We start from the raw sequence: 25,726 nt of genomic DNA on the forward strand, positions 1-25,726 counted from the left end.
TTTTTAGAATGCTCTGGACCCGATGCTCTCGCGCTAACTCACAAACTTTACAGGCACAAGAATGAACTACATATCTGGAGTACACCGACAGACACAGCATCGCACTGGGGTGCAAAGCCAGGGCCCTGCACAGACTTCTCGGGCCCAATTCCTGCCTGTGTGACTTCCCGGCTATGGGATCCTGGACCTCTCTGCCTCGCTCCCTCAAAGGAACGAGGATCAAAACCAGAACCTACTTTGCAGATCTGCTGTGAGAAGAGAGCTTAGAACAGGGCCTTGCACGGAGCAAGAATTCAAATTAAGAGTCACTATCATTACATCTCACAAGTGTCTGCAAAGGATCTGAAGAATAAAGGGATTCAAAAGAAATACATTTTCATGGTAGATGAAAAACTGTCAACACCAGGATTTAAAAAAACAAGACGAAGCCAGGATGACGATCTGGCCCCCTCTCCCCCTGGAAAGCACCCGTCAGGTCTGGCCCCACACCTCTGCCTGGAACGGGCCCCGCCACGCATCCCGCATCCCGTACTTGGCCTGCTTTAGCTTCTGCTGCCGCCTCATCTCCTCGGCCTTCCGCGCCTTCTCCGCGTTCTGTTCCTCCACGAGTTTCCGATGCGCCTGCACTCTTTTATCTCTCTTCCGGATGAAAGCTACCAGCTGGCGCACAAGCTCGTTCTTCTCCTTCCTTGCTTTGTCGCGGATCTTTTTGTTTTCTTTTTCCATGGCTCGCTTCTCCCAGCGGTTTGAAGCCTGTCGTGTATCATATTCTTCCTTCCAAGCAAAGTTCTTTTGAGTGCAGAAACTCTGCCAGTAAGCGTAGAAAGGATGGACTACCTAGAGACAAAGACAACAAGTCAAATGCCGTGGTGTAAGATTTTTTCCTTCAGTGAGGCAGCAAAAATCAGTGACACTAAACATCTTTTTCATATACATAATATCACTACTAATCCATGGAGAAGACAATCCTTTTAAGGCTTTACAGAATAAATCCCTCTCCAGAACAAACTGAAGGAGGCAATTAATGGGATGGGACCACGCTCAATAAACAGGGACAGTAAAAACGGAGGCTGTGAGGGAGCTGAAAGCCCCTCCAGAAGGAGAGAGGAAGAAAGTTACAGCACAGGACCCAGAACTAGGAACCCGTCTTTTTAAATAGAGGCGGGGGGAGACACTAATAAAATGCTAATTATAAAATGGCAATGCAATCTTCTTTTACCGTGTCATAGTCACTCTGAGAGTCTCCAAAAGTTGGGAAATCCTCCATATCCTCTTCTAACACGGATTCTCGTTCTTCCTTCGCAATCATTTCAAAAACATTACGATACACCGTATAAAAGCCCTAAAAAACAGTAGCAGAAACACAAATTCTTAACACTTTTCTGTCTGATCACAGAATAAGATTTTAAAATGTAAGATGAAAGGGCGCCTGGGTGGCTCAGTCGGTTAGGCGTCCGACTTCGGTTCAGGTCACAATCTCACGGTCTGTGAGTTCAAGCTCCGCGTCGGGCTCTGCGCTGACAGCTCAGAGCCTGGAGCCTGCTTCAGGTTCTGTGTCTCCCTCTCTCTCTGACCCTCCCCCGTTCATGCTCTGTCTCTGTCTCAAAAATAAATAAACATTAAAAATAATTTAAAAAAAAATTAAATGTAACATGAAAACCTTTAATGTTAAGGAATTACAGACCCGAGCTCTGTCACCGCAAGAACATTTAGGTTTCACCTGGAGGTTTTCATATGCTGACAGTTTAAATATGAAGCCAATGTGTTTTCAGTTTCCAAAATGAACACTGCTTCACCTGTTATAATTTTAAGAATTCTCTTTGTGGGACGCATGGGTGGCTCAGTCAGTTAAGTGTCCGACTCTTGGTCTCGGCTCAGGTCATGAGTCTCGTAGTTCATGGGTCTGAGCCCCACGCAGGACTCTGAGCTGACAGTGTGGAGCCTGCTTGGGATTCTGTCTCCCACTCTCTCTGCCCCTCCCCCACTCATGCACGTGTCTCTCTCAAAATAAATACGCTTCAAAAAGACAAAGGGAATTCTCTTTATGTTTGAAAGTCTTGCGCTTGATACAAAATTAAGAGTGAGTTCACTTATCTTACCTTTTCATCATCTCCATAACCAGAGTAACAGGTAACAGTGAAATAGTGAAGCAAATCTAAGCTGTCATCTTGATATTCTCCATCAAGCCCACCTTTCAGTAGAGCCTCTCTATGATTATCATACCTAAATAAACAAAACAAATTAGCATCATCAGTGAGTGCTGAGTAAGAATTCAGAAGGTCTCCTTACTCTGAAATAGGCCAAATATTATTATTATTATACATTTTATGTCCAGTCCACAACTGAAAAAAAATTTTTTAAATACCAACATGAAAAGAATAATCTTTCACAAAACTGCTGATTAAAACTATGACTGCAACTTCCAATATGCTGCAGGCATCACACAGTACTTGTCCATCCGAACGATGGAATTTAACAAGCCAGGGAATTCCCAGGACACTCCCAGAAAAGCAGCTGCATTTTACTAAAGTCAGCACTGGACATAACCTGCTCCACAGACTCCTTATACATTTGTGATCAGATCTACCACCAACATCGACCAGAACAAGACTCTTTGTAGGGTTATGTAAACAGTCTAGGAGCTTCACACACACACAATCACTGTTTATGATAACTCTGTAACGTTAGTTCTTACCCCTAAAGATAGAAGAGGAAATTGAAGCTCAGCGATATTTAATAACTTGCTGTCCATCATCACAAACCCAATAAGTGGCAAAGCTCAGGCCTCCTGCAACCGAAGGGCTGTGCTCCCAGCCACAGTGCAGCCAGGCCTGCAGGCAGCAAGATTGTTAACAGGGGCTTCAGAAGAAAGGACAAGAGAGTCCTTAGGACAAGGAGAAGAGCACAGAGCCAAGGAAGTCAGGAAAGAATTTAAGCATTCTCTAAGGCCAGATCTCCAAATTCTTAGGGAGGAGAAACATGTAGGAGATTCTCTCTGATTTTTATATAAAAGACAATTTGTGACGATTTTTCTTTACAGCCTTTCTCCCTGACAGCCAGCCGTGCGCTGTACGTTTTTTAACACACAGAAGACTCCCACAACAGCACCGAACCCCGAGCTCTTCGTAACAGCAGGCTCTTACACAGTTACGTCGGGGCTTAAAACCTATTCCTTTGTAGCAAAGAGTTCATCAAGGATCTGAAAACTCAACTTTAAACACAGAAATTCTTGTATCAGGTCAGCATAAGTAAAAGTATCCATCATAGATGTAGTAGCTTAACTCAATTTCTTCATATGAAGTAGTTCTTAGAGAAGCCTTGCAATTCTTGCATTGACACGTATGTGTTTTTTTCAGGACAAGTCAATATGCTTGTCCAACACCAGTAAGTTTGTCACACACCAAAGAGATCCCATTTAATGAGAAGTTACATCACCGGTATCAAAGTCAAATCCGTTTAATATTGCCAAACTTTGTCCCATCACCCATAAAATGAATCACCTCTAAGGTTCCTTCAACCTTAATACTACATTTTATATAACGAATAGCTGAGAGACGCCTCAGAACACACCGAAACATCTAACGTCCACGTCTATATGTGATGTATTTTTTAAATCCTCTACTGATCACTCCTTCCAAGAAAACACACTAAGATAAGAGGGACAGTGTGACGCTCACCATGCTCTTTCCTGAGGGTCACTCAACACGTCGTAGGCTGCTTGGATTAACTTAAATTGTTCAGCTGCTTCTGCGGCATTATCCAGATTCTTATCTGTTAAAATAAAGTCACAGATATTCAGACATCAAACAAGTAGAGGACAGTATCTGAAAGGGACCTCTTTCATCACAAATGTCATAAACAGATGAGGCGTGTACAAAACAAAGGAAAACAACCAGGGAAAGGCCAAGAGACCTGGGGGAGAGTTGATAATTAGAATCTGTGAGAAGTATCTACTTGAGTGGAAATTTCATGCTTTCCCCTCAGCCGTGGTGCATCCCTGAGTACTCAAACTGGATAGCCACCAGCAGAAAACCCTGACTAGTACACATTTTTAGAAAAAGCAAAACACATATATCAAACCAGTTACAGACAACTTACTTAGTATTATGTTTACTCTTCACACTGTTTTTCTTTCTCATCAACATATATCAAAATAAACCTCATAAAGCTTTAAAATATATAGACTAAATATTCTTCCCTTAGCTGTGCTTCCTTAACTACAGAATTCAGGGAACATCTTTGCCTCAGGGAGGTGGCCAGCTTGTAAGACGGCCCCCAAGGGCCCCCAAGGATCCCCAGCTCCCGGCATTCACACCCTGTGTAGTCCCCTCACAGGTCACCAGGGGTGGTCTGTGTGACCAACAGTGGGCAGCAGAAAGGATGGCAGCATGGTAAGTTACTTCTGAGATTAGTTTAAAAAAGACTGCAGTTTCCATCTTGGACTCTTGCTCTGTCTTGGGTCACTCTGGGAGTAGCCGGATGCCAGAGCATGAGGACACTCAGGTGGCCCACGTGGAGAATGGAGGCCTGTGGCCTGTAGCCAGCAAGGAAAGGAGGCGTGCCAATATCATGTGAGATTGAAAGTGGGTTTTCCCACTGAAGATATGACCTCATGAGAAACCCTGAGCCAAAACCACTAGCTAAGCCATTCCCACACTCTGAACCTCAGAAACTGAGTCCATGATGAACATGTTTGCTGTGTCTGTTGTTTTAAGCCCTAAGTTTTTGGTAATTTGTTATGTAGTAACAGATAAGTGATATGCTCAGGAAGTTAAATGTTTGAATCTACTATGAAGCATTCCAAAATTTCATAAGCTACAACTCAATACTTGCCCTCTAAGACTGGAGGAAAAGTGTGATAGAAACATACTCCCTACGAAGAATCTTGCAGCCTTAGAATAAGACCTTCGAGGACATCCTGCCTCTTCTTTTTAGGTACCATCACACTGGTGCCCAGTCCTTCAGGTGGTATTCTGCTCAATTATCACTGACGATACTTTCTCAAATGCACCAATTTGCCACAGCTCTTCTTGTTAAGATACTTTTTAAAAAATGTTTATTTATTTATTTTGAGGGAGAGCATGTGGGTGCAAGCGGGGAAGGGGCAGAGAGAGAGAGACTCTCAAGCAGGCTCCACGCTGTCAGCACAGAGCTCTACGAGGGGCTCAAACTCATGAACTATGAGATCATAACCTGAGCCCAAACCAAGAGTCAGACACTTAACCAACTGAGCCACCCATGCACCCCAAAGATACTTTAACACAAAAAGTTTTCCACATTATTTTAGAATCACGGCCCTGTTAAATTGGAAGGAAAAAAAATCTCCATCCCTGCAGCCTAACTATAAATGAAAAGTAATATGATGCAAGTCTAAATCCCTTTCCACAGTGTAGTCCATCTGAAGACAGTCAACAGTCATCTCATAGTCAACCTTCTCCCTGCACAAAATATTCCCATTTCTTAGGGCACACCACAATCCCCTACCTGCAATGCAGTTGAAGACAGGCACCAATAATCAAGGAGCCAGTCATTACTTCCTTTTCTTCACACTACTTTTAATCACTACAGCTCACTGCATTAACCTTCGGTGACATCATTACCTCATGCTGAATTTACAGCTGACAATGTTTCAAGTCTTTTGCATACTACTGACAAGCCAACTAACAACTATATAATGGACTTTTTAAAATTCAGATATAGCTCAAGAGGTGCCTGAGTGGCCCAGTCGGTTAAACGTCTGACTTTTAATTTTGGTTCAGGTCATGATCTCAAGGTTCAGGAGATTGAGGCTGAGTCAGGCTGGCATCAGGCTCCGTGCTGGGATTCTCTCTCTCCCTCTCTGCCTCACCCTCACTCATACTCTCTTTCTCTCTCTCTGTCTCTCACACACTCTCTCAAAATAAATAAATAAACTTAAAAAAAAAAACCCACTCAGATAAAGCTCTTAATCCATTCTGTGGCAGGCACCAAATGCTAGATCATCCAACACCTCTCCCCTTTCTTCTTGCAGCCTCTACTGTGGGGGCTGGATAAGCGAAAGTACTTACTTTCCCAGCCTCCCTTGCGGCTAGAATGGCCCTATGACACAGTTCCGACCAATGAGATGACAGCAGAAGTCTATTAGTGTTATTTTCTTTCCTTCCTCTTTCTTCCTGTCTTGCATGTGGACATGATGTTTGGTGCTTCAGCAGCCATCTTGAGACCACTGAAACATGAACCACTGAAACAATGCCAGCAGGAACCTACCTCCAAGCCTTCTCGCAGTGAGGCAGTGAGAGAGTGAGAGAGAGAGAGAGACAGACAGACAGAGAGAACCTTCTTAATTTTTTGTAAGCCACTGCAGCTAGGTTTTCTGTTATTTCCAATGAACACAATAAAACCTTGGATGGCAAGTAACTTGTTCTGCGAGTGTTCCACAAGATGAGAAAACATTTCTAGTACATTTTAACTTGACAAACGAGTGATATCTTACAATACAAGTAGCACATGATGCCAAAGGTCACATGAACACAACTGAACCAACGGTTTCTGAAATTCGCTTTAATATAGGAGTGCTTTGGATTACAAGCATGTTTCCAGAACAAATTATGCTCGCAAGCTAAGGCTTTACTGTACTACCAAATTCCGTTTTGTTGTGGCCCTGCTGCATCAGGTTTTAGGTAACACAGGACACTCAGTGCCCTGTTGTAATTATTTTAAATTTTGATTACCACTCTGCGAAAGATACTAGTAGTTGTCTACCCCATATCTAGTCTCATCTTCTTTCTAACAAAACCCTGATTTTGTTCACAGTGGTAAAGTACCCAGTTAAAAAATTCACCGCCCCAGAATTTCTTGAGGTTGGGGATATCAGGTGACCCAGGTTTAGCCAAGGAGATATAAACACATGCCTACCAATTGAAACTTCCCAGGAAAGGTTTTATTTTCCCCATGAAACGAATGGGCTTTGGTGGCATTCACTTTTTGCCCTTAATGCAGCCCAAAGCCAGGATATAAGGCCTACAGGTGATGCTGAGGATTAAGGCAGAGACTGCTAGTTCATCCCCTTCTCCCAGTAACAAGTGAACCCTGATTTTGTGGTGGGCATCTGGTCCTGTAATAAAAACTCCATTTCTCAGTCTCCTTTGAAGCTGGGGCAGGACCATGACTAAGCTGTCGTTGAACACGTGTAAAAGTGTTCTATGACAGCTTTTAAAAGTCTTCCTTGAAAGGCAACTGGCAGGCACTCTCTGTCCCTGCTCTCTCCTGTCCTCCTCCACTCTGCTCTCTGGGATCCCCAACTGCCACCCTGGACAGCAAGTGAGGGCCCACCTACGAGCGGCTGAGCAGAGTCCACGGACCCGGTGGAGGAGAACCGCTCCATGGCAGCCTGCCTGCCTCAGCACCACTCCTCGAGAGAGCAACAAACTATCTTTGAGGCTTAATTGCTTATACTTGGTGCGAGCGCTCAAGCCTTCTGGTCAGGACCCTGGAGCAGGTCTTTGAAGGTTTCATCAAGCAGCCGGGGCTACCAAGCTGGGCCACCGGTGGATTCCTTGCTAGGTGAGAAAAACAAAACTACTTGGTTTAGTTACTGCAGCCAGCCTCCCGTCACACGCAGCTCAACACAGTCCTGATCTGCCTTCAAGGGGAGAGTCCAGCTAAAAACGCTCATGATTTCTACATCTTCATCAAATCATTCATAAACTTTTTGTCAGATAAATAAAAAAGCACAGTCCAAATTACAGAGGGGTGGCAGAAAATGCCAGCAAATAAACCTTCCCACATAAAACAAAAAAGGTGACTGGGGGAGGTAGGTGGGTGGTTCTTCTTCACCTTTTAATCAGTACTGTACTTTGTTGTCCTGTTTCTTCCCACTCCCTTCCTTCCTCCCCCAAAGAAATGTGGAGAAAGCTCAAGCTTTTAAACACATGAAGTCCGTCAATGCACCAGCTGAAAATAAGATCTAACCCCTTACTGAAGCATCTTTCTTAAATATTTTTTTCAGTCTGTCATATGGCTTTTTATTTCACTTAAATATACCTGAAAGGGTTGACCATGTTAAACTGGGATCTAAAATAAAAAATGCAGGAAGGTAAAAAGCAATAATAAAGAAACAGAAAGCCCACATTTATTACTAGCCACATGCAAAGGCCACAGGCATTGCAAATCCAGCTGAAAAAGTTTAAAAGACATTCTCACACTATTCTTTGTGCTTTTCTCCTGATCCCCTGACAGTCTCTTCTATTCCCTCCTAGACATTTTTACAGTGCCTTCCAGAAGATTTCATGGATTGAGCCTTTTACGTCCTGCCTTGACGGAGGCCAGGCTCCCTTAAAACACCACTTCCCCTGCCCCTTCAGCTGCAGCCCTCACAGGGCAGGGCTGGTGCTGGAGCCGCATCCTCCTGGTTCCTGGCCTCTGGTCCTTTACTCATCCCCGAGGGCAAACTAGCATTCCTTCCAGACTATTCATTGGCCACCACCCACCTTCTTCCCCTTCTCACCGTCCAAGCAGCTCTCAACCCCTCCCCCACTTAACTCACTGAGAATTCTGGCACTTGGCTCGATTTCCATCCCCAGGTCCCATCATCACCATGGGTCTTCAACGTACCTTGACCTTCTGGTCTCCCTACCTCCAGTCTTGCCTGCTCCAATGTACTCTCTCCATAACAGCCAGAGAGATGCTCGAAAAACAAAAACCCCTGCTTCCAACTCTTCAGTGGCTTCCCAATGCCCTGTGGTGAGAATCCAATCTGCCTAATCCAGTTTACCCCAACCTCCAAGACCTGGCTGCTGGCCACCTGGCCATGCTTATGTCTTTTCCCTTCCCGCACTCTGCCATGCTTTGTCTTGCCTCCCTCCACCTGTATTCCCTGCTTTCTGGTGTTAGGTCTCACCTTAAAGTCCCTTCTTCAGAGATGAACATCTATCCCACCCATAACAAACTTAGTCCAGGTCATGTATGTGTGCTGATAAGCATCTTCTATTTGCTCTCATGTGGCTCTTATCTCACCAGACTGAAATTGCCTGTTTTCCTGTGACTCCCTGAAGACTATACGTGCCAGCAGAAGGCAGGGACCATTCCTGTCTCATGTACACAGTAAAGTGCTCAGGGCAGTCATCTGATAAAAGCCTTCCCTTCACTAGACAGTACTGTTCACCCTGAGAATTATTTTCAGTTGCTCAATTAAAAAAAAAAAAAAAACCCAGAAGAAATTACCTTTAACAGTGAAAAATGAGCAGCCTCTCACCTTGAGGTACAAATCATTCTTTGAAAAAAAGTCCATACGTCAACCTCAGAAACATCTAACATGGGACCTTGCTCATAGAATGAAATTAAACATCTGCCGAGTGACGAACTGAACAAATTAACAGGCCAGCACAGCAAAGTATATCAGAATCATGTATCTCCTGGAAGAGTATGTATCCTTTAAAGGTATAAGCATCTTCAAACCAAGAGATATTTAGGATGCTATGACTTATGATGGCATTCAGAGAAGATATTCACATTTAGTTACTAACTGGTTTGGTTTCAAAATAGTTAACTGATGTTTTTAGTAACATTTGCATACTTCTTCCTTGCACTGATTTCCAAGTAATCACCAAATCTGGTCATTTTTCCTTTACAGCATCTCTTCGACCCAGCCCTGCCCTTCCCTCACACTGATCCCCAACCTGGCTTGGGCCCTTATTTGTCACGGTGGACTCTAACAGACTTCTGTCTCTCTTTAATCTACTCAGTTCCCATCACAGTACCTCCTCAAGATATCTTAATAAAATCAGCTTCAACCCTCCGTTATCAAAAAACAAATTTCACAGTCCTTAGCCTAACATTCAAGACGCTTTACAATCTAATCTTAAAACTACTTTTCAAAAACATCGGAACACTGTCATCAAAATGTATGTATTGGGTCACAAGCATTAATCCTTTCTCACACTTTCCCAGCCAGAGAGTGTCAAGGAATTCCTAACTTCTTTCTAATTCCTAATTCAATTTCTGATGACAACCTCTATTACTCTAAGAATATGTTTCTACGCGGTTTTTGTATTTACTAATTTTGGATATAGCTACTGACTTCCTGCTGTAACAAACGTTTAGCTTACTTCTTCCTTTCCAATACACGTTTAGCTCCTCTGCGGGTAATCACTACCTTTTTATTTATTTATTTTTTTAATTCTTTTTTTTCAACGTTTATTTATTTTTGGGACAGAGAGAGACAGAGCATGAACGGGGGAGGGGCAGAGAGAGAGGGAGACACAGAATCGGAAACAGGCTCCAGGCTCTGAGCCATCAGCCCAGAGCCCGACGCGGGGCTCGAACTCACGGACCGCGAGATCGTGACCTGGCTGAAGTCAGGCGCTTACCGACTGCGCCACCCAGGCGCCCCTTTCATTACCATTTTAAGTAACAAACCCATACCTTGATTTCTTGTCCCATCACCTACAGACATTACCTTCCAACTCTGAGTCCCAGGCCCTTCTTTCAGCTCTTCTCCCAACCCATATTTTCAGATTTCCAGGAAACACTGCCTTCGGTCAAACCATCCCCTGGGCCATCTTCTGTCCACCATGATGCTCTTCCTCTTCCCTCTACTGTTAAGTTCACTTTTCCCAATTCCATTCCTTTAGGATCCAGCTAAAATCCAGGCTTCTGTGCCAACGGGAAGCCTCGCTGCCTCTCAAGACACAGTGAAAACTCCCTCCCCTGAATCCCTGGGGCATTTGTAAGTTGTTCTATCAATCCAACTACCAATTGTGTATGTTCTGCTGTTTGGTTTGCACTTGTAGTTGCCTTTTCCTGGCGTAGGGCATATTTTCCCAGCAACACTCTTGAAGTCTCTTAGCATTTCAGAATCTTACTATGGTGACCTGCATGTACTGGAGACTCTATAAATGCGCTTACTGATTAGTGCTAATGTGTAAACCTCTTATAAACCTCAAAAAGCTGACATTCGACTACAGCCTTAGTTTCCCAGTCTGTAAGATCAGATTACTTCACAAAGGTCACACAGGCCTGAACTACCACCAAATAAAACATCCAAAGGAAACCTACTTCTAAGTACACATACAAACTTCACTAGGGAAGACACCCAATTAAAACTCAATCTGCAGAACATCCAAAGTGGAGTACAGAGTTTGTACTTCAACAGCTTACTTGGAGAGGGAAAAAAAAAAAAAAAGGCACAGCTATTTAAAAGACATTTTACTAGTTTGTCTAAATTTCAATAAGGGTCCATAAATTACACGTGGGTAGCTGGGACTCCGTGATGAAGTTAAAATCCAGCTAGCTGAGCGGCCGGGACTCAAGCAAGGGCCAAGCCAGAGAACCCACGACTCCTCTTTCGGTGGTGTTGGCGAAGGGGTGAGAGGAGCGGGTGAAGTCGGTACAGTGTTGTCCTTCCCATCAGGTGGCTTCGCGGGAAGCGTCGGGTGGGGTAGGGGGGTCTGGGAGGGGACGGGGTGCTGGGGGCTCCAGCGAAGCCTAGGGTAGAGGGATGCATCCACTGAGGCGCGGAGCGGACGCCCAGCGAGAGGAGCACTGCGCAGGGGCACCTGGCGGGGACCGGGCCGGTCTCCAGGACGAGGGAAGTTACAGGTTCCGTAGGTCGAGACTGGCCAGGGTCTCGGAGTTATTCCGGGGAGAAGGGTGGGAAGGGTGGGAAGGGTGGGAAGGGTGGAGGGGCTTTTGCGAGGGCTGCGGTGGTTGCGGAGTAGTTACCCGGGTGCCATTTCAGGGCCAGCTTCCGATAGGCCTTCTTGAGCTCCTCTTCGCTGGCGTCGCGCCGCACCCCTAGCGCCTCGTAGTGACACTTCATCGCCCGACCGGGCAGGGGGCTGGGGCCGGGGCCCGGGGCGGGGCCGGGGCCCGGGCCCGGGCCGAAGTGGTGGCGACGGCGCTGCTGATTCTCTTCGGCGGCGGGAGTCCGGCGCCCGCACTGGGCCAGCCAGCGAGCGCGGCGGCGGCGGCGGCAGCGGCGCCGGACGGCGGAGGCGCGCGGCGGCGACAGGCGGCGCGGGCTGCGGCACGCGGGCGCAAGGAGGGGGCGGCGCCGGCGGCCGCGGCTCCGCATGGGCGGGGGGGAGGGCTCGGTTCCGGGAAAAGCTACGCGAGAGGGAGGCGGGGCCACGGCGGGTGGGAGGCGGAGCCGCGGCCGGATGGAGGCAGGGCCACGGCAGGTGCGAGGCGGGGCCGCGGCGGGATGAAGGCGGGGCCGCCCGCAGGTGGGAGGCGGGGTCACGGTAGGCGTCATTGTGAGGGGCACAGAAGGCGGTCCGTGTAAGGTGCACCTACTGGGCAGCCCACCTGAGGGCTGACAGGAGTCTGATGGGATTCTGGAAAACATCTTGTTTTCTGAAGATAATTCCTCAGCAGAGCCTGTTTTTACAGACGAGGCAACCCGGGCTCTAAGTAGTCAAGTGACTTGCTCAGGCCTCCCCAACTAATCAATGGCTGGATTCAGTTGGATGGAACACCAGGTTTTTTAACTCTTCAATTCTCTTTTTCAGATGCCAATTATCGCAGTCTCTAACATTGTTCATCCTGACCCACATGCAGAGAAATAACAGTAAATATAAGCCTTAAACTGGAACACTGTGAGAGAGCACCAAGACATTTAAGTAACATACCAAATGTTTTACCACCAGTATGGATAAAATTGTGCTGACCCATCCATCCATCACTCTTTAATCCTAACTTTCTGGCTTCTCATCCTACATTTCCAAGATTGGTAAAGAATGCAGTTAAGGGATTGTATTTAACCAATTTTTGTTAATCCAACCCGTACACTATTACAGGATGGACGATCTGTACAACTGTTCCAATTTGAGGTGTCAAAATAGTATCCTAATTGTCATTAAAATATATTGGTGAAATATATACACCAACATTATTTCATTGCAATGTGGAATGTTTACGTACATCAGTTGTTAGGTGTAGATTTTGTCAACCATGTACAGTTAGAGAAGGGGGTGGCTCTATTGCTAAGATCTATTGTACAAGGTGGTCCCTTGCTTAATAGCCTGCCCCCTGCACCTTATCAAAACAAGCCAACCCTAAACCTCATTTTCCCCACACAGTCCAACCAACTCACACTCAAAATTCATACTCCTGCCTCTTTTTCAAAGAAGGAAGATACTATACAGCCTTAGTTTGTAAACTGGCAATGGAGAGGGATTGAAGAGTTTCACTACAGGGAAAAATGGAAACTTTCCCCTTTGGAGAATGGGACTGGGGGCAAGGAGACAAAAATTGACACAGAGCTTTTTTTTTCCTCCGACTACATCTGGCTTTGCTTACAACCTGCCATTTATTTGCCTTTCTCCTCCTGAGAGAAGAGGGATGTTTTTCCTGTAATATTGTATAGAGATGTAAAGACAATTACACTGGATATAAATTTGTTTAAAGGATTACCTTTATTATGTAAGTTGACTTCTAAATGGACAGGACTTGAGAGAGGAGTTCTCATTCAAATGAGGCACCCACATAAATGACTGCGAAAGGTAATTTGGGATAGGAAAATATGTAGAAACTGATAATCAAACTTGTTGAATGGAAATTCCACTACAACTCTAAAACACCTCCAAAAGTGTTAAAAATTTGGGTCTTCACTCAAACTCCTAACTTGTTGAGCCAGTTTTTCTTATAACCTATAATTAACTTATTAGGATATGGGTGTTTAAATTCAAATCATGAATACAACTTCTTTTCATCCTGGGATATATTTAATTGCCTAAATAAATAAGCTACTTACCCCCCCCCCCCCCCCCCCCGCACTTAACCAGATTTAGCCTTCATTAACCACACACAAGTATTTAAACTGAACCTCTGGGGGGCGCCTGGGTCAGTCAAACATCTGACTCTTGATCTCACGGTTTGTGGGTTCGAGCCCAACACTGGGCTCTGCGCTGACAGCCTGGAGCCTGCCTGGGATCCTCTCTCCCTCTCTCTCTCAAAATAAATTAACAAAAAAATATGAACCTCTGAATTACCTGTTTTAGATTTCAAGATAGCCTAATTCAGACTTTCAAAATAAAGTAGCCTAATTGCACATTCAAGACGTTTCTTTGAAGATAATTAAAAAGTAAATATAGTGGAAATCTGTTTGTTCTGCCTAGATTTAAAATACAGAACAAAATTAAAATACAAGTGAGGAACTAGGAAAGATGTCTAGGATAACCTTGCTGTGTAACACCTTTGACAAATTAGTAAAAGAGAACTACCACACAAAAACAAGGTTAGTCACAAAATAAAAACCAATACCCAGCCAAAAAAAAGGTATTCCTTTTTTAACCTACCAAATTAACAAAAAATTTTCCCTGTTGTCCAGGGTGAAAGTAAATAAATGAACACTAAACTTGGTGAAGTACAGTATTTAGGGGAACCACAAGGTTATTGCACCATTAATGTTGCAGGATGGTCAAACAGCTCTTTCATAAGGGGAGAAACTTAGATGTTCTGCTGCCCTCTAACTACTGTTCGTTCCATTTTTCTTCCTGCTAATTTATTAAGTAATTTATACCCACTGCTTCTAAATTAAATCTCTAATCCACAAAATACTTTCAACACATGTTATTAACCCATTTGATTCTCAAAATCTAAGAATTTTAATTGTATTCTTTCTTGAGGTGAGAAAACAAGATCAGAGATTGGCTTTTCCAACACCTCATTAATTGGGGACTTGGTGACTCCAACTTCAGTTAAGATGCTTTCCTTACCTGCACTTTACCATCTAAAACTAAGCTCTCAAAGTGCCTGATGCATTGTTTTACAAGTAATAATGACCCAATAAATCTGTTTCAATTTCAGCTTTGTTAACCCCCAAATTTTAATCCAAGACAGCAGGCCTAAACCTTAAGTGTGCTAAATTTTTAGTAATACCACATAAGCTTTGAAAAAAACCCCAGAAATTGACGAGTTCTGGGGATATTTAGAAAAACACACACACACACACACCACTGAAGCCACAAATTTTGATTTTTCTTTGTCTTACATGCCACACTAATAAGATATAAGGTAGTCCTGGATAATAAAAGTATTTACACGTTGAATACAAAATAAATACAAAATTACTGAAAAGTTAGTTATCCACTGATTCATTTTGTATTCCCACTGTTCATCTTCTGTTTCATTTTTCTTTGCCTTTTGTAAATCCTTTTCTTTCTTGCTTTCAAATCAACTTTTGGCTCTGGTTTTACCCACTGTATTTCTATTGGCTTTTCCTCAGCTGGTATAACAAAAACATCTGCAGTGGGATCATGTGGAAGAACAGTCTTTGGTTCCTTCTTTTTCATTTTCTGTGCATCTTTCACCTGTTGTTTCTCTTTGTATTTTGCAGCTGTGATGGATCTTATGACACGCCGATGCTAAAAAACAAAAAAATATCATCAGATACTTTCAAACTAAAAATAAACATTATATACGGTGAGGACATTCACTTGTGAATCGTATTTTCCCCTTCACTCATGTCATTAAAAAAAGTAGTAATCTGCAAGGCTGTATGCAGCAAAAAACAAATTAAGTTTCATGGTTTAACAGAAATCACTTGACAGAATTACTTTGGCCAGAGTTCCCTGGGCACTGAGAAACCACTAAACAACAAAAATAGCTTACCATGTTTGGGGACTGGTAGTGAGGATTTTCATACAGAGTTGGTCCTCCAAAACTTCCCTGGAAAATCTTTATCAGATTTAAGACGAAACGAGGTCCTATTTCTACAAGAGCTGCATCTTCTTCTATGATCTTTAATACAAAGGAAATATTTCATTTTGGTTTGGATATACTGTTCCTAAAAGTTACCCTGGCTCTACCCTCATTACAAATATGCCTAAAAGAAGTGAAAGCCAATTAAGGTGGAAGTGAAAACTTGGCCAAATTATCAGTATTTTCTGAAATATATTACTAGGTACTGGTAATTGTCATGGGAAAATATTTACATTTTTTTCAGCGTGTTCTTTTAAAATTGAGTAATTTCAATTTGGTCTTTACCTGGCTTCTCACAATGCACGTATTCTTGAAAAACTGTGGTTAAATCAATGTTTAAAAATGCGATCACTATAACAAAATGTATTAAAGCACCCTATGGGGGAACCCTTTTAAAATTTAAGCCAACCCCTAAATTGTATTTATACATCTAATTCAAATTAGATTGAGGTATATAAAAGGATACATGTCCAAATTTATTTTTGAATGGCTGCTGACTGTCAAATTAAGAGGCAACTTCTGAGCTACAAATACTAACAGTGTTGGTTCAGGTATGTCTGTCCTCAGAGGTTAAGGGGATACGTTTAACTTACACTGCAAGGTATCCAATAGAGCAACAATGCAGAAAACAGCCTAGGTTTTTACCTTTTTTTTTTTTTTTTTTTAGGGGTACCCGGGTGGCTTAGTTGGTTAAACATCCAACATTAGCTCAGGATCTCATGGCTCATGAGTTGGAGCCCCCATGTTGAGCATTCTGCTGACAGCTCAGAGGCTGGAGCCTGCTTGGGATTCTGTGTCTCTGTCTCTCTATGTGTCTCTATGTGATAAATAAACATTTAAGAAAACTTAAAAATTAATGAAAATAAAAACAAAATTATTTTTGAGAAAGAGAGCACGGGAGCAGGGAGGGCAGAGAGGGTTTGAAGCAGGCTCTGCACTGATAACAGCAAGCCCAATGTGGGGCTCAAACTCATGATCTGTGAGATCATGACCTGAGCCAAAGTCGGATGCATAACCGACTGAGCCAACCAGATAACTGGTTTTTAATGTTTTTTATATTTTGAGAGAAAGAGTAAGCAGGCGGAGGGTCAGAGAGAAGGGTGGGGAGACAGGATCTGAAGCGGGCTCTGTGCTGACAGGATGACAGCAGTGAGCTGGATGCAGGGTTCAAACTGGGAAATCATGACCTGAGTCGAAGTCGGATGCTCAACTGACTGAACGACCCAGGTGTCCAAAAAACAGCCTAGGTTACTTTCAATGCTGTCTGAAGTGGTCTTGCTGTTCTTTCTACCTCTCCACTTTTCTGCAGACTTACCATCCTGCCAAACTCCTGCTTCAAGATTTCCAGAGTCACCTCTCCTAAAACACTGTATGATTCACCTTATAGTTCCCATTGAATGAATTCAACAGGGACCATGTTTTTCGAAGTCTTAATACCCTCTACCCCCAGATTCCAACCTCTGGAGAGAAACTTTTATTTTACTGAATATATAGTTGCTTGTTAGAAAAACCTTACTCCATAACAACTGATAGCCATGTAGAGAAGTATGAGACAGTAGTTAATTGCTACAAGTCTGTCGGGGCAAAAAGCTATTTAAAACAAAACGAAGTCGGTTAGGCGTCCGACTTCAGCTCAGGTCACAATCTCGTGGTCTGTGGGTTCGAGCCCCACGTCAGGCTCTGGGCTGATGGCTCAGAGCCTGGAGCTTGCTTCCGATTCTGTGTCTCCCTCTCTCTCTGCCCCTCCCCCATTCATGCTCTGTCTCTCTCTGTCTCAAAAATAAATAAACGTTAAAAAAAATAAAATAAAACAAAATGAATTATTATTTACATTTTCACAAACATTATATATCCTACTTCATTTCAAAGTGTAACTAAAAATTAATTAAAGCTAACCTGAAAGTTCCGAAACCATATCCTATTATCCAAAATGGTGAAAGTAAACACATGGTCCACAAATGGCTGGCTTTTGGGATGATACCGTGGTGTACTAAAGATCTAGTAAAAATAAAAATAAATGATATGTCAGTTTCTTATTCTGCCACATTCCATGTATGTTTTAGATAGCTAAATTAACAAAAAGTCCAAAGGAGACACTCATTTATATTACTAAAAATACTTTCTAGAAAAGATAGTTACCTGAATTAAGAGTTCTTTTAACAGAGCATAATGCGGTAATTCATCAAAAGCCTATTAAAAAAATAAAGTGAACATATTATTTGACAACAGTGTTTTGTTTAAAATTGTGGATTTTTAGAAAATTTTAACTCAATTACACAACTATATCCACTAAAAAACAACCATGCAGAGTAAGAAAATTAGACCTCATACACTAAATGAGATACTTACAGGGTCAAAAGACAAAAGGGGCCGAGAACCTTTCAAACAGTTTCCAGTCATCTTCAGTTCAGCTAGGGTATGAACTAGAAAAATTATAACAATAAAAACAGTTATAAGTTTAGCACAATTATCCCAAAAGAGCATTTTCAATTTTGTCATAAAAAAAAATCTTAAATGGAGTCAACTTACTATTTTGAACAAGGAATTTAGCAGATGGTCCATGAGGTGAATTTGAAAGCCTGAAAAATATGGAGTTTTTTCAACTAATTAGAATTTAGAATGTTGTAAATTCTTATTACTTCATGGTTTAAAAAACACCGTAACGTGCTTGTAATATCCACACATTTAATTTTCTTTAAAAGTTTTGACTTTCGTGAAATCAAATGAGTTTGCTTCATCCCGTGGCCCAGTCTTTTTATATAAAAGACTGAAAGAGATATATAACCTAAGAGATGCAAATAATCCATTTACAAGAACAGTTCCACCAAAATCTTACTTAATACATACTCTTACCACATATAGAGATCCTGTTTTTTCTTAGCTTCAAAATAGATACATTTATTGCAGTTTTTCATTTCACAAACCTAAACAAAGTATAGAAAAATGAAATAGACAATACAAATGAGAACCAAAGCAATTCAATGCAATTAATATCTAGACTCCTCCAAAAAACTTAAGCAGATTAATAGGCTACAAAGGTCTAAATCTAGGTAAATTCACCAAAACACCCATTTAAAGTTCCTCTTAGGTATTCTGCGTAAGGTAAACTAGATACTCTGGCCTCTTCTCTGTTTACTGGCAACCTCTTCTTCCGACCATACTCCCAGGTACAGCCTACAAAAAGTAAAAAAAAAAAAAAAAAAAAAAAAAAAAAATGATGCCCTAGGGATAAAGCACACTACAATCAGCCTCACTGATCTTAGGAAAATATGGTCCTTAAAGAACCAAATACATCCTTTATAAGGGCTATTTTTATTATTATTTTTTTACTTGAGAGAGAGAGAGAGAAAGAGTGCATGTGTGGGAGACAGGGGCATAGGGAGAGAGAGAGTGAGAATCTTAAGCATGCTCCAGCTCGGCACAGAACCTGATGTGGGGCTCGATCTCACAACCCTGGGATCGTGACCTGAGCCGAAATCCAGAGACAGACACTGAGCCACCCAGGGACCCCTATGATGGTTATTCTAATTTTTTTAAATGTTTATTTATTTTTGAGAGAGAAACAGAGTGAGAGCGGGGTAGGGGCAGAGAGAAAAAGGAGACACAGAATCTGAAGCAGGCTCCAGGCTCTGTACTGTCAGCACAGAGCCCGAAGTGGGGCTCGAACTCAAACCGTGAGATCATGACCTAAGCTGCATTTGGGACGTTTAACCAACTGAGCCACCCAGGCGCCCCTAGTTATTTTTATTTTTAACTCTTCAGCGTTTTGATTTGAAGCTCAAGAAATTTAAGATTTTTTTTCCTCATCTGTACTCAGTTTTGCAAAGTCACTAAAGGACTAGTGAAAGGGAGAAATACAGAAAACCTATTTCCAGTTGAATTAAACTTCAACATCCTGAAGGTTTATATTACTGTAATATTCATAAATCAATATATATTCATCAACTCTCAACTACTTGAGACTTTTAACCTAACAACTTAAAGTGATAGGTCCAATGCTTTTGTTTCTTATTGGTCTTAGAACAATAACACTAAGTTGGTTGTTTTCTAGTCAAGCCTCAGTTACTGGAAACTCATACCCTGTTTTTTTTTCCACCTATCTTCACTTGGAATTATACTTGTTCATGAACTGAATCCCCCATTAGAATGTGAGCCCCAGTGGACACAGAGGTGTTGTTTTGTTAAACAGTTTCCACAGCACTAGAATAATGCACTAGAATATATAGCAGACGTTCAAATATCTGTGCTAAATAAGCCTTTCTAATAGGAAAAGAAAATTATCTGAAAACACTTCTAAATTTTAAAAAATTTGCTTAAAAATTTAAGCTCAGTATCTTCAACAATACTTGGAAAAGTAACCTATTATTAACTTATAGTATCTTAAGAGCAAATACCACGTGTTTCACTTTTAATACTGGCAAAATACTTTTTTAAAATGTGTGGTTTTAAAAATAATTAATGAATTTTTAATTTACTTTGTACATGTTGACAGTTTTTTTTTAACAAGCACTTACTGTGAATTTAGCACTGTACTGTACATGATAAGAAAAAAAAGGATAAGATAAAATCCTTGTGCTCCAGAAATTTCAGTATGTTTGGTGAGATAAGACAAATATATGAATGATTAAGAAATATATATAGTGAAGCACTAAACTGTGAGATATAGATAGTGAGGATACAAAAATTTGTAAGGCAGATTATTGAAGAGTTAATAAAATTTGAGTATCTTTTACAAAACAATTTAAAAGTCACTGAGTAACAGATTTATTCTTTAAATGAACTATCTTTCGTGTTCCAAAATATTGTTCCTAGTGTTCCTAGAATATTTTACTTGAATTACTATCTAAAATTACCTCATTAATCACAAATAACTTGTCTTTACGATCCATTTTCGTATCTAAAAAAGAAAAAATAAGATTTCAAAGTTAATTAAAACAAATCGCATTCTTTCTGAAAAAGTACTGTTTTTACAATCGTCAGTTTAAGAGATTTTATTAATTAAAAAAAATTTTTTTTCATGGTTTTATTTTTGAGAGAGAGAGACAGTTGTGAGCGGGGAAGGCACAGAGAGAGAGGGAAAAACAGAATCTGAAGCAGGCTCCAGACTCCGAGCTGTCAGTACAGAGCCCAACGTGGGGCTCGAACTCACGAACCATGAGATCATAACCTGAGCCAAAGGTGGATGCTTAACCAACTGAGCCACCCAGGCTCCCCAGACTTCATTAATTTTCAAAATTATTAGACCTAAAAACACATGACCATTTAAAAAATGTTCACTTTTTATAAAAAATGACTGATTAAAGACAGTCCTCAAGGGGTGCCCGGGTGGTCCAGTCGGTTAAGCGTCCGACTTTGGCTCAGGTCATGATCTCACTGTTTGTGGGTTCGAGCCCCGTGTTGGGCTCTGTGCTGTCAGCTTGGAGCCTGGAGCCTGCTTCGGATTCTGTGTCTCCTTCTGTCTCTGCCCCTCCCCCACTTGTGCTCTGTCTCTCTCTCTCTCTCAAAAGTAAGTAAATGTAAAAAAAAACCAAAATAATAAAATAAAATAAAATAAATTAAAAAAAGATAGTCCTCAAGAATCATAAACTATGACCTAAGCAGTGTTTCTCGTCAACTTTACATATTCTTTAAGTCCCTTTCAAATAAGGAAACATTCTCACAAAGACTAAGTTCTAGGATTGCAGTTTAAGGAACATTCACTGAAGAAACTAAAATTTGAACTGAAGAAAATTTATTTCAGTCTTGAATCACAGCTGTCAAAGGAGATGGATTGAAAAACAAGTTTTAGATCATCACAGAAAAAAATATATAAATCAATCTCTTATTAGTTTTAGAGATACAAAGATGTAAACAGCAGTAATAGCTGTTCTCAGTTTGAGAAACAGTTGTCGAAGGAACAAAGCTATCACCTAGAATTAGAGCCAAAAGCTCCCTCCGACACAGACACAAGAGCGGCTGTATGGTGGTACTGCCACACCTTTTTTTTTACATTTATTTTTGAGAGAGAGAGACAGAGCACAAGTCGGGGAGGGGGCAGAGAGACAGGGAGACGCAGAATACAAAGCAGGCTCCAGGCTCTGAGCAGTCAGCACAGAGCCCGATGCGGGGCTGGAACCCACGAGCTGTGAGATCATGACCTGAGCCGCAGTCGGACACTTAACCGACTGAGCCACCCAGGCACCCTGGTACTGCCACACTTCTAAGCTTAAAACTTCACTTGACTGCAGGATACATCATTGCCAAAAAGAGTATCTTGGCATTTAGGAGTAGGCTGAGCCCCAAATTAAAGGTGCTTCAAATCCTACTCCAGTCCATTAACTTTTTAATAAGAACAGTTTTTTTTTTTTAAGTTTATTTATTTATTTTGAGAGAGAGAGAGAAAGAGTGGGCAGGGGTAGCGCAGAGAAAGATAGCGGGAGAGAATTGCAAGCAGGCTCCGCTGTCAGCGCAGAGTTGGACATGGGACTCGATCCAACAGCCAAAACCAAGAGTCAGATTGTTGGCTTAAGAGAGTTGGCTTAACCAACTGGGCCACCCAGGAATCCCAAGAACAGTTAGGAAAAAATGCAGATAGCAATACATGGCAGTCCTGAATTATTTAGAAGGACAAACCAGCTTGTAACCTCTGAGAGCATTACAATGAAGGATCCTCGAAAAATGTTTTGATAATTAACAGCAGGATATCTAAGAAAGTGAAGGGAATGTTTAACGAATTTTGCAAAGAATGTCTAACAAAATGTTCATTGGAAAAATCCTGTTATTGAAAAGATGAACTTCTGAGGCGACGTAGTTCTTTACCTGATAAAACTGAACAAATGACAAGGTTGAACCATGATTGAAAATAAAAATACATAAACATATAAGAACTTTTAAAATGTAGGATATAAAGGCACCTGCTTTAGAATGAGGCATCAACATCCTCAAGTCTTGCATTAAATGTCTTGTTCTGAAATTTATTCCTCTAGAAGAAAAGATAAGAATCCGTTCTTTATTTTTCCACTTGCCCTAAAGAAAAAGAAAATGTGAAGATTTTTAAATCTCACACTGAACGTACCTTGTTTGTTTTTTCAAAGATAGCTTTAAAAGTATCCAGTTTTTAAGTATTCTACTATCCTCTAATGTATCCACACTACATGCTTACTTCTGCCTCTCTCCCGTGTGTAATTCAGACAGATGTTTCACTAGAGAATCTTTCCACTGCTGAAAGCAGAATGAACTCTAGTCAATATTTCTTTCCCAAGAGAACTTTAGTATTAACTTAATATTTACTAGGTTCCTACCAGGAGTCAGGCACTGTTCTTATGTGAGAAGACAGTCAACAAGCAAGCAAATCAGTGAAGACATGGAGGCAAGAACAGCATGAAATCCTTAGGGAACCACAACATATCTGTCATATACGACAGAAGTGGCAAAGCATCATGGCATCATGTGATGAGGCAAAAAAAGGAAGCTTAAAAGTCCCTGTTTTATCTAACAGACAAAATTTGGATCCTCTATCTAAAGAAGCAAGCTAAAGGTAGCTCTTGGTTCTAATAAAATAATACAGCCAATGGAAAAGTTAACTCCTAAAAAAACAACAAAAAAAGTTATATATGGCAAGTAGAGAGACACAATAACATTCATAAAAAGCTTCCAGGTAGCAGACCGAACAATCCTGACAATCTCTCAGTGGTATTCACCGACCACGGCTGCCTCCCAGAAACGCTTTCTCTGACTTTCTTCATTTTTGGTTTTTCTTCTTCCATGTCTCCAGTTCCTCCTCCTGACTCTAAAGATTCCTAGTCCTCTTTTTATTTTTGTTCTTTCCAGGACAGAGTTCTCATAATCATTCCATAGCTTCAATCGTCAAATCTATGGAAAGGTAAGGAACTCTCCCCACTCCTAATAATCCAAGTATTTGACTTAATACCTCAAGTTCAACTCTAGGAATACTAAACCTTAAATACAGTAAATTTCTTGTTTATTTTTCTGATGATGCCACCATCATTTCCATCCCCCAAGCTTCAAATTATCCATTTGCCCTATTATCCTATATCATAAGCACTTCTAAATGCTGTCAATTTTTCCTTGCAACAACTCTTAATCCCTTCCCTTTCATAGTACCCTCATTCAGATCCTTATCATCTTTTTTTTTTCTGAGTTTAACACTTTTATTACAAAGACATCCCTTAGGTTACAGAGAATTAACTTAGAAGTATTGAAAAACACACCAAAAATGTGTGTATTGTAAGTAGAGCCACTACTGTGCAACCTTAAGCAGATTGCTTCAGTGTCCTGAGCGTCATATTCTCAACAGATCCTTATCACCTTAAATCTCCTAAATGCTAGCCTTTCCAGACAGGGGTTTCTCCAATTGATACGGGGGAACTATAGCAACAGCTTAATCTTTTTAAAGCACTGGTTCGATCACATCCTTAACCTCCCTGGATGTTCTAATCAAACTCCAAAATGACATCGCTATAACACTAGATTATAAAATATATTTTTTACCTCACCATGCCCCAAATCAACCCTACCTTTCAGTTAATTTGGCTTTTTTTTTTTTTTTTTTGATTTTCAGCATTTTCCCTCCATTTCACTGCCTTTGATCATTCATTTTTGAATACTGAATATTGAAATTGTGCCTTCACTTTGAGATCCAGCTCAAGGGCTAAATCTTTCACGACCTCGCTGTTCTAGAGTAAAAGCAACCTCTATCTTAAGCACTTCCATACAATTTTTCATATTATGGCTCAGATCATAACTACCATATTTCTTTCCAACTGAAGGAGAGTGAGAGCATTAACATTTACTGAAAATCTTCTAGAAGTCCATCTTATTCTTCACAAAAAGTAAAACACATTTTCTTCCTCTTAATTTACAGATGAGAAAAGAGCTCAAAATGAAGCCATGAGTTAACTGCAGCGCTAGAATTTAAATTCGTTTTTTATCCCTCAAAGCTAACTCCTTTCCTAGTGCTCGCCACCACCGAATGTGGTCATTTATCACCTACTACCTGCTAGAGTACTAAGCTAAGGGTTAGGAAAGTAGACACAATCAAAACAGGAATAAATCAAAGACCATCTTTGTCTCCACAGTATTCGATCTAGCTTAAGGAATGGAAGTTAGGCCCAACAATTGTGTTCACCGTCTTCTGAACACAAACCATGGACTTACATGAATTAGTTTCTCTCTAAACTCCCAACACTTCAGAAAGGAGTCACATTCTAATTTAGCAATCCCAAAGCTAACATATTAGTTTCGTGCACGCCTGACATATTACAAATTTGAATGCAAAGAAAAATTCATTGTATCCAGTCTAGTTTTCATCATCCCTTAAGAGTTAAAGACTTGATCACAGAAGTCAAAGTCAATATCCCAAGGACATGAACTCTTCAAAGGACCGCATGACAAGCTTCAGGATCTCCGACTGACAGTTAACTAACGCAGAATGAGGGAATCCTAACCACTGGAATAAATATACTCAAAAGCGAGAAATAACTTTAAGGAAAAGTAATACCACCCGCAAGGGGGGAAATGGAGTTACTAGAAGAGAACACTGAGGCTGAGTACCCCGTAAGCGCCTCCTAAGAACGGGTAAGTGTTCCCAAGGCCACCCACTTCCCCAGCCGGCCGCCTCCCGGAGGGCGGTCACGTGCACGAGAGCTAGCTGTAAGCGCGGTGCCCTGTCCGACTGGGAGGTGAGCTGAGACCGAGCTCGCCTCACAGACAGGCAACTCCGAAATCAGCAGGGCTCTCGTCAGGTAGACAGCCCCAGGGACGGCGCGCAGAACCGCAGCTGCAGGTGCAGCCAGGAGGCAAGCTTCCTCTACCTTGCAAACGGGGCCTGGAATACGGTCTCTCTCCTCTTCCTTCGTCTCTTCTGCCACGTCGCGCAGCTTAGCTGGCTGCTTGGCATCTTTCTCGTTCCTTTTTGGTTTTTTCGCCTGAACAGCCAAGCCTCCACGCCGCTTCCTCTTGGTCGCCGCCATCTTGCCCGATCTCCTTTGGTCTCGGCTTTCCTTCCGGCTCCGCCGCTCGCTCCCCTTTCCGATCTCTATGATAC

General features: G+C 41.7%; 2 protein-coding genes across 3 annotated transcripts in view; both read right to left on the minus strand.

Annotated features, from left to right (window-relative positions):
- DNAJC21 (DnaJ heat shock protein family (Hsp40) member C21) overlaps positions 1–11,953 on the minus strand; it is a 32,636-nt gene extending 20,683 nt beyond the window's left edge. For both annotated transcript variants that reach the window (XM_023239071.2, XR_002736045.2), the window contains exons 1-5: positions 11,701–11,953; positions 3,678–3,771; positions 2,100–2,223; positions 1,220–1,342; positions 533–837 (exon numbers count right to left, since the gene is read on the minus strand). In XM_023239071.2, coding sequence (XP_023094839.1) covers positions 533–837; positions 1,220–1,342; positions 2,100–2,223; positions 3,678–3,771; positions 11,701–11,797 — 743 coding nt within the window. In that variant the 5' untranslated portion in view covers positions 11,798–11,953. The remainder of the gene's footprint in view (positions 1–532; positions 838–1,219; positions 1,343–2,099; positions 2,224–3,677; positions 3,772–11,700) is intronic.
- Positions 11,954–14,937: 2,984 nt separating this feature from the next.
- On the minus strand, positions 14,938–25,696 carry BRIX1 (biogenesis of ribosomes BRX1). Its single transcript, XM_003981464.5, has 10 exons — positions 25,494–25,696; positions 22,575–22,686; positions 20,535–20,578; positions 18,535–18,605; positions 18,211–18,260; positions 18,031–18,104; positions 17,821–17,871; positions 17,578–17,679; positions 15,592–15,720; positions 14,938–15,344 (listed from the first exon to the last, which is right to left on the minus strand). Exons 1-10 carry the CDS (start codon positions 25,650–25,652, stop codon positions 15,075–15,077), a joined length of 1,062 nt encoding a protein of 353 aa, XP_003981513.1. The 5' UTR covers positions 25,653–25,696; the 3' UTR covers positions 14,938–15,074.
- Positions 25,697–25,726: the final 30 nt, after the last annotated feature.

Source organism: Felis catus, chromosome A1 (assembly GCF_018350175.1).
Source record: "Felis catus isolate Fca126 chromosome A1, F.catus_Fca126_mat1.0, whole genome shotgun sequence".
NCBI classification, from domain to species: Eukaryota; Metazoa; Chordata; class Mammalia; order Carnivora; family Felidae; genus Felis; species Felis catus.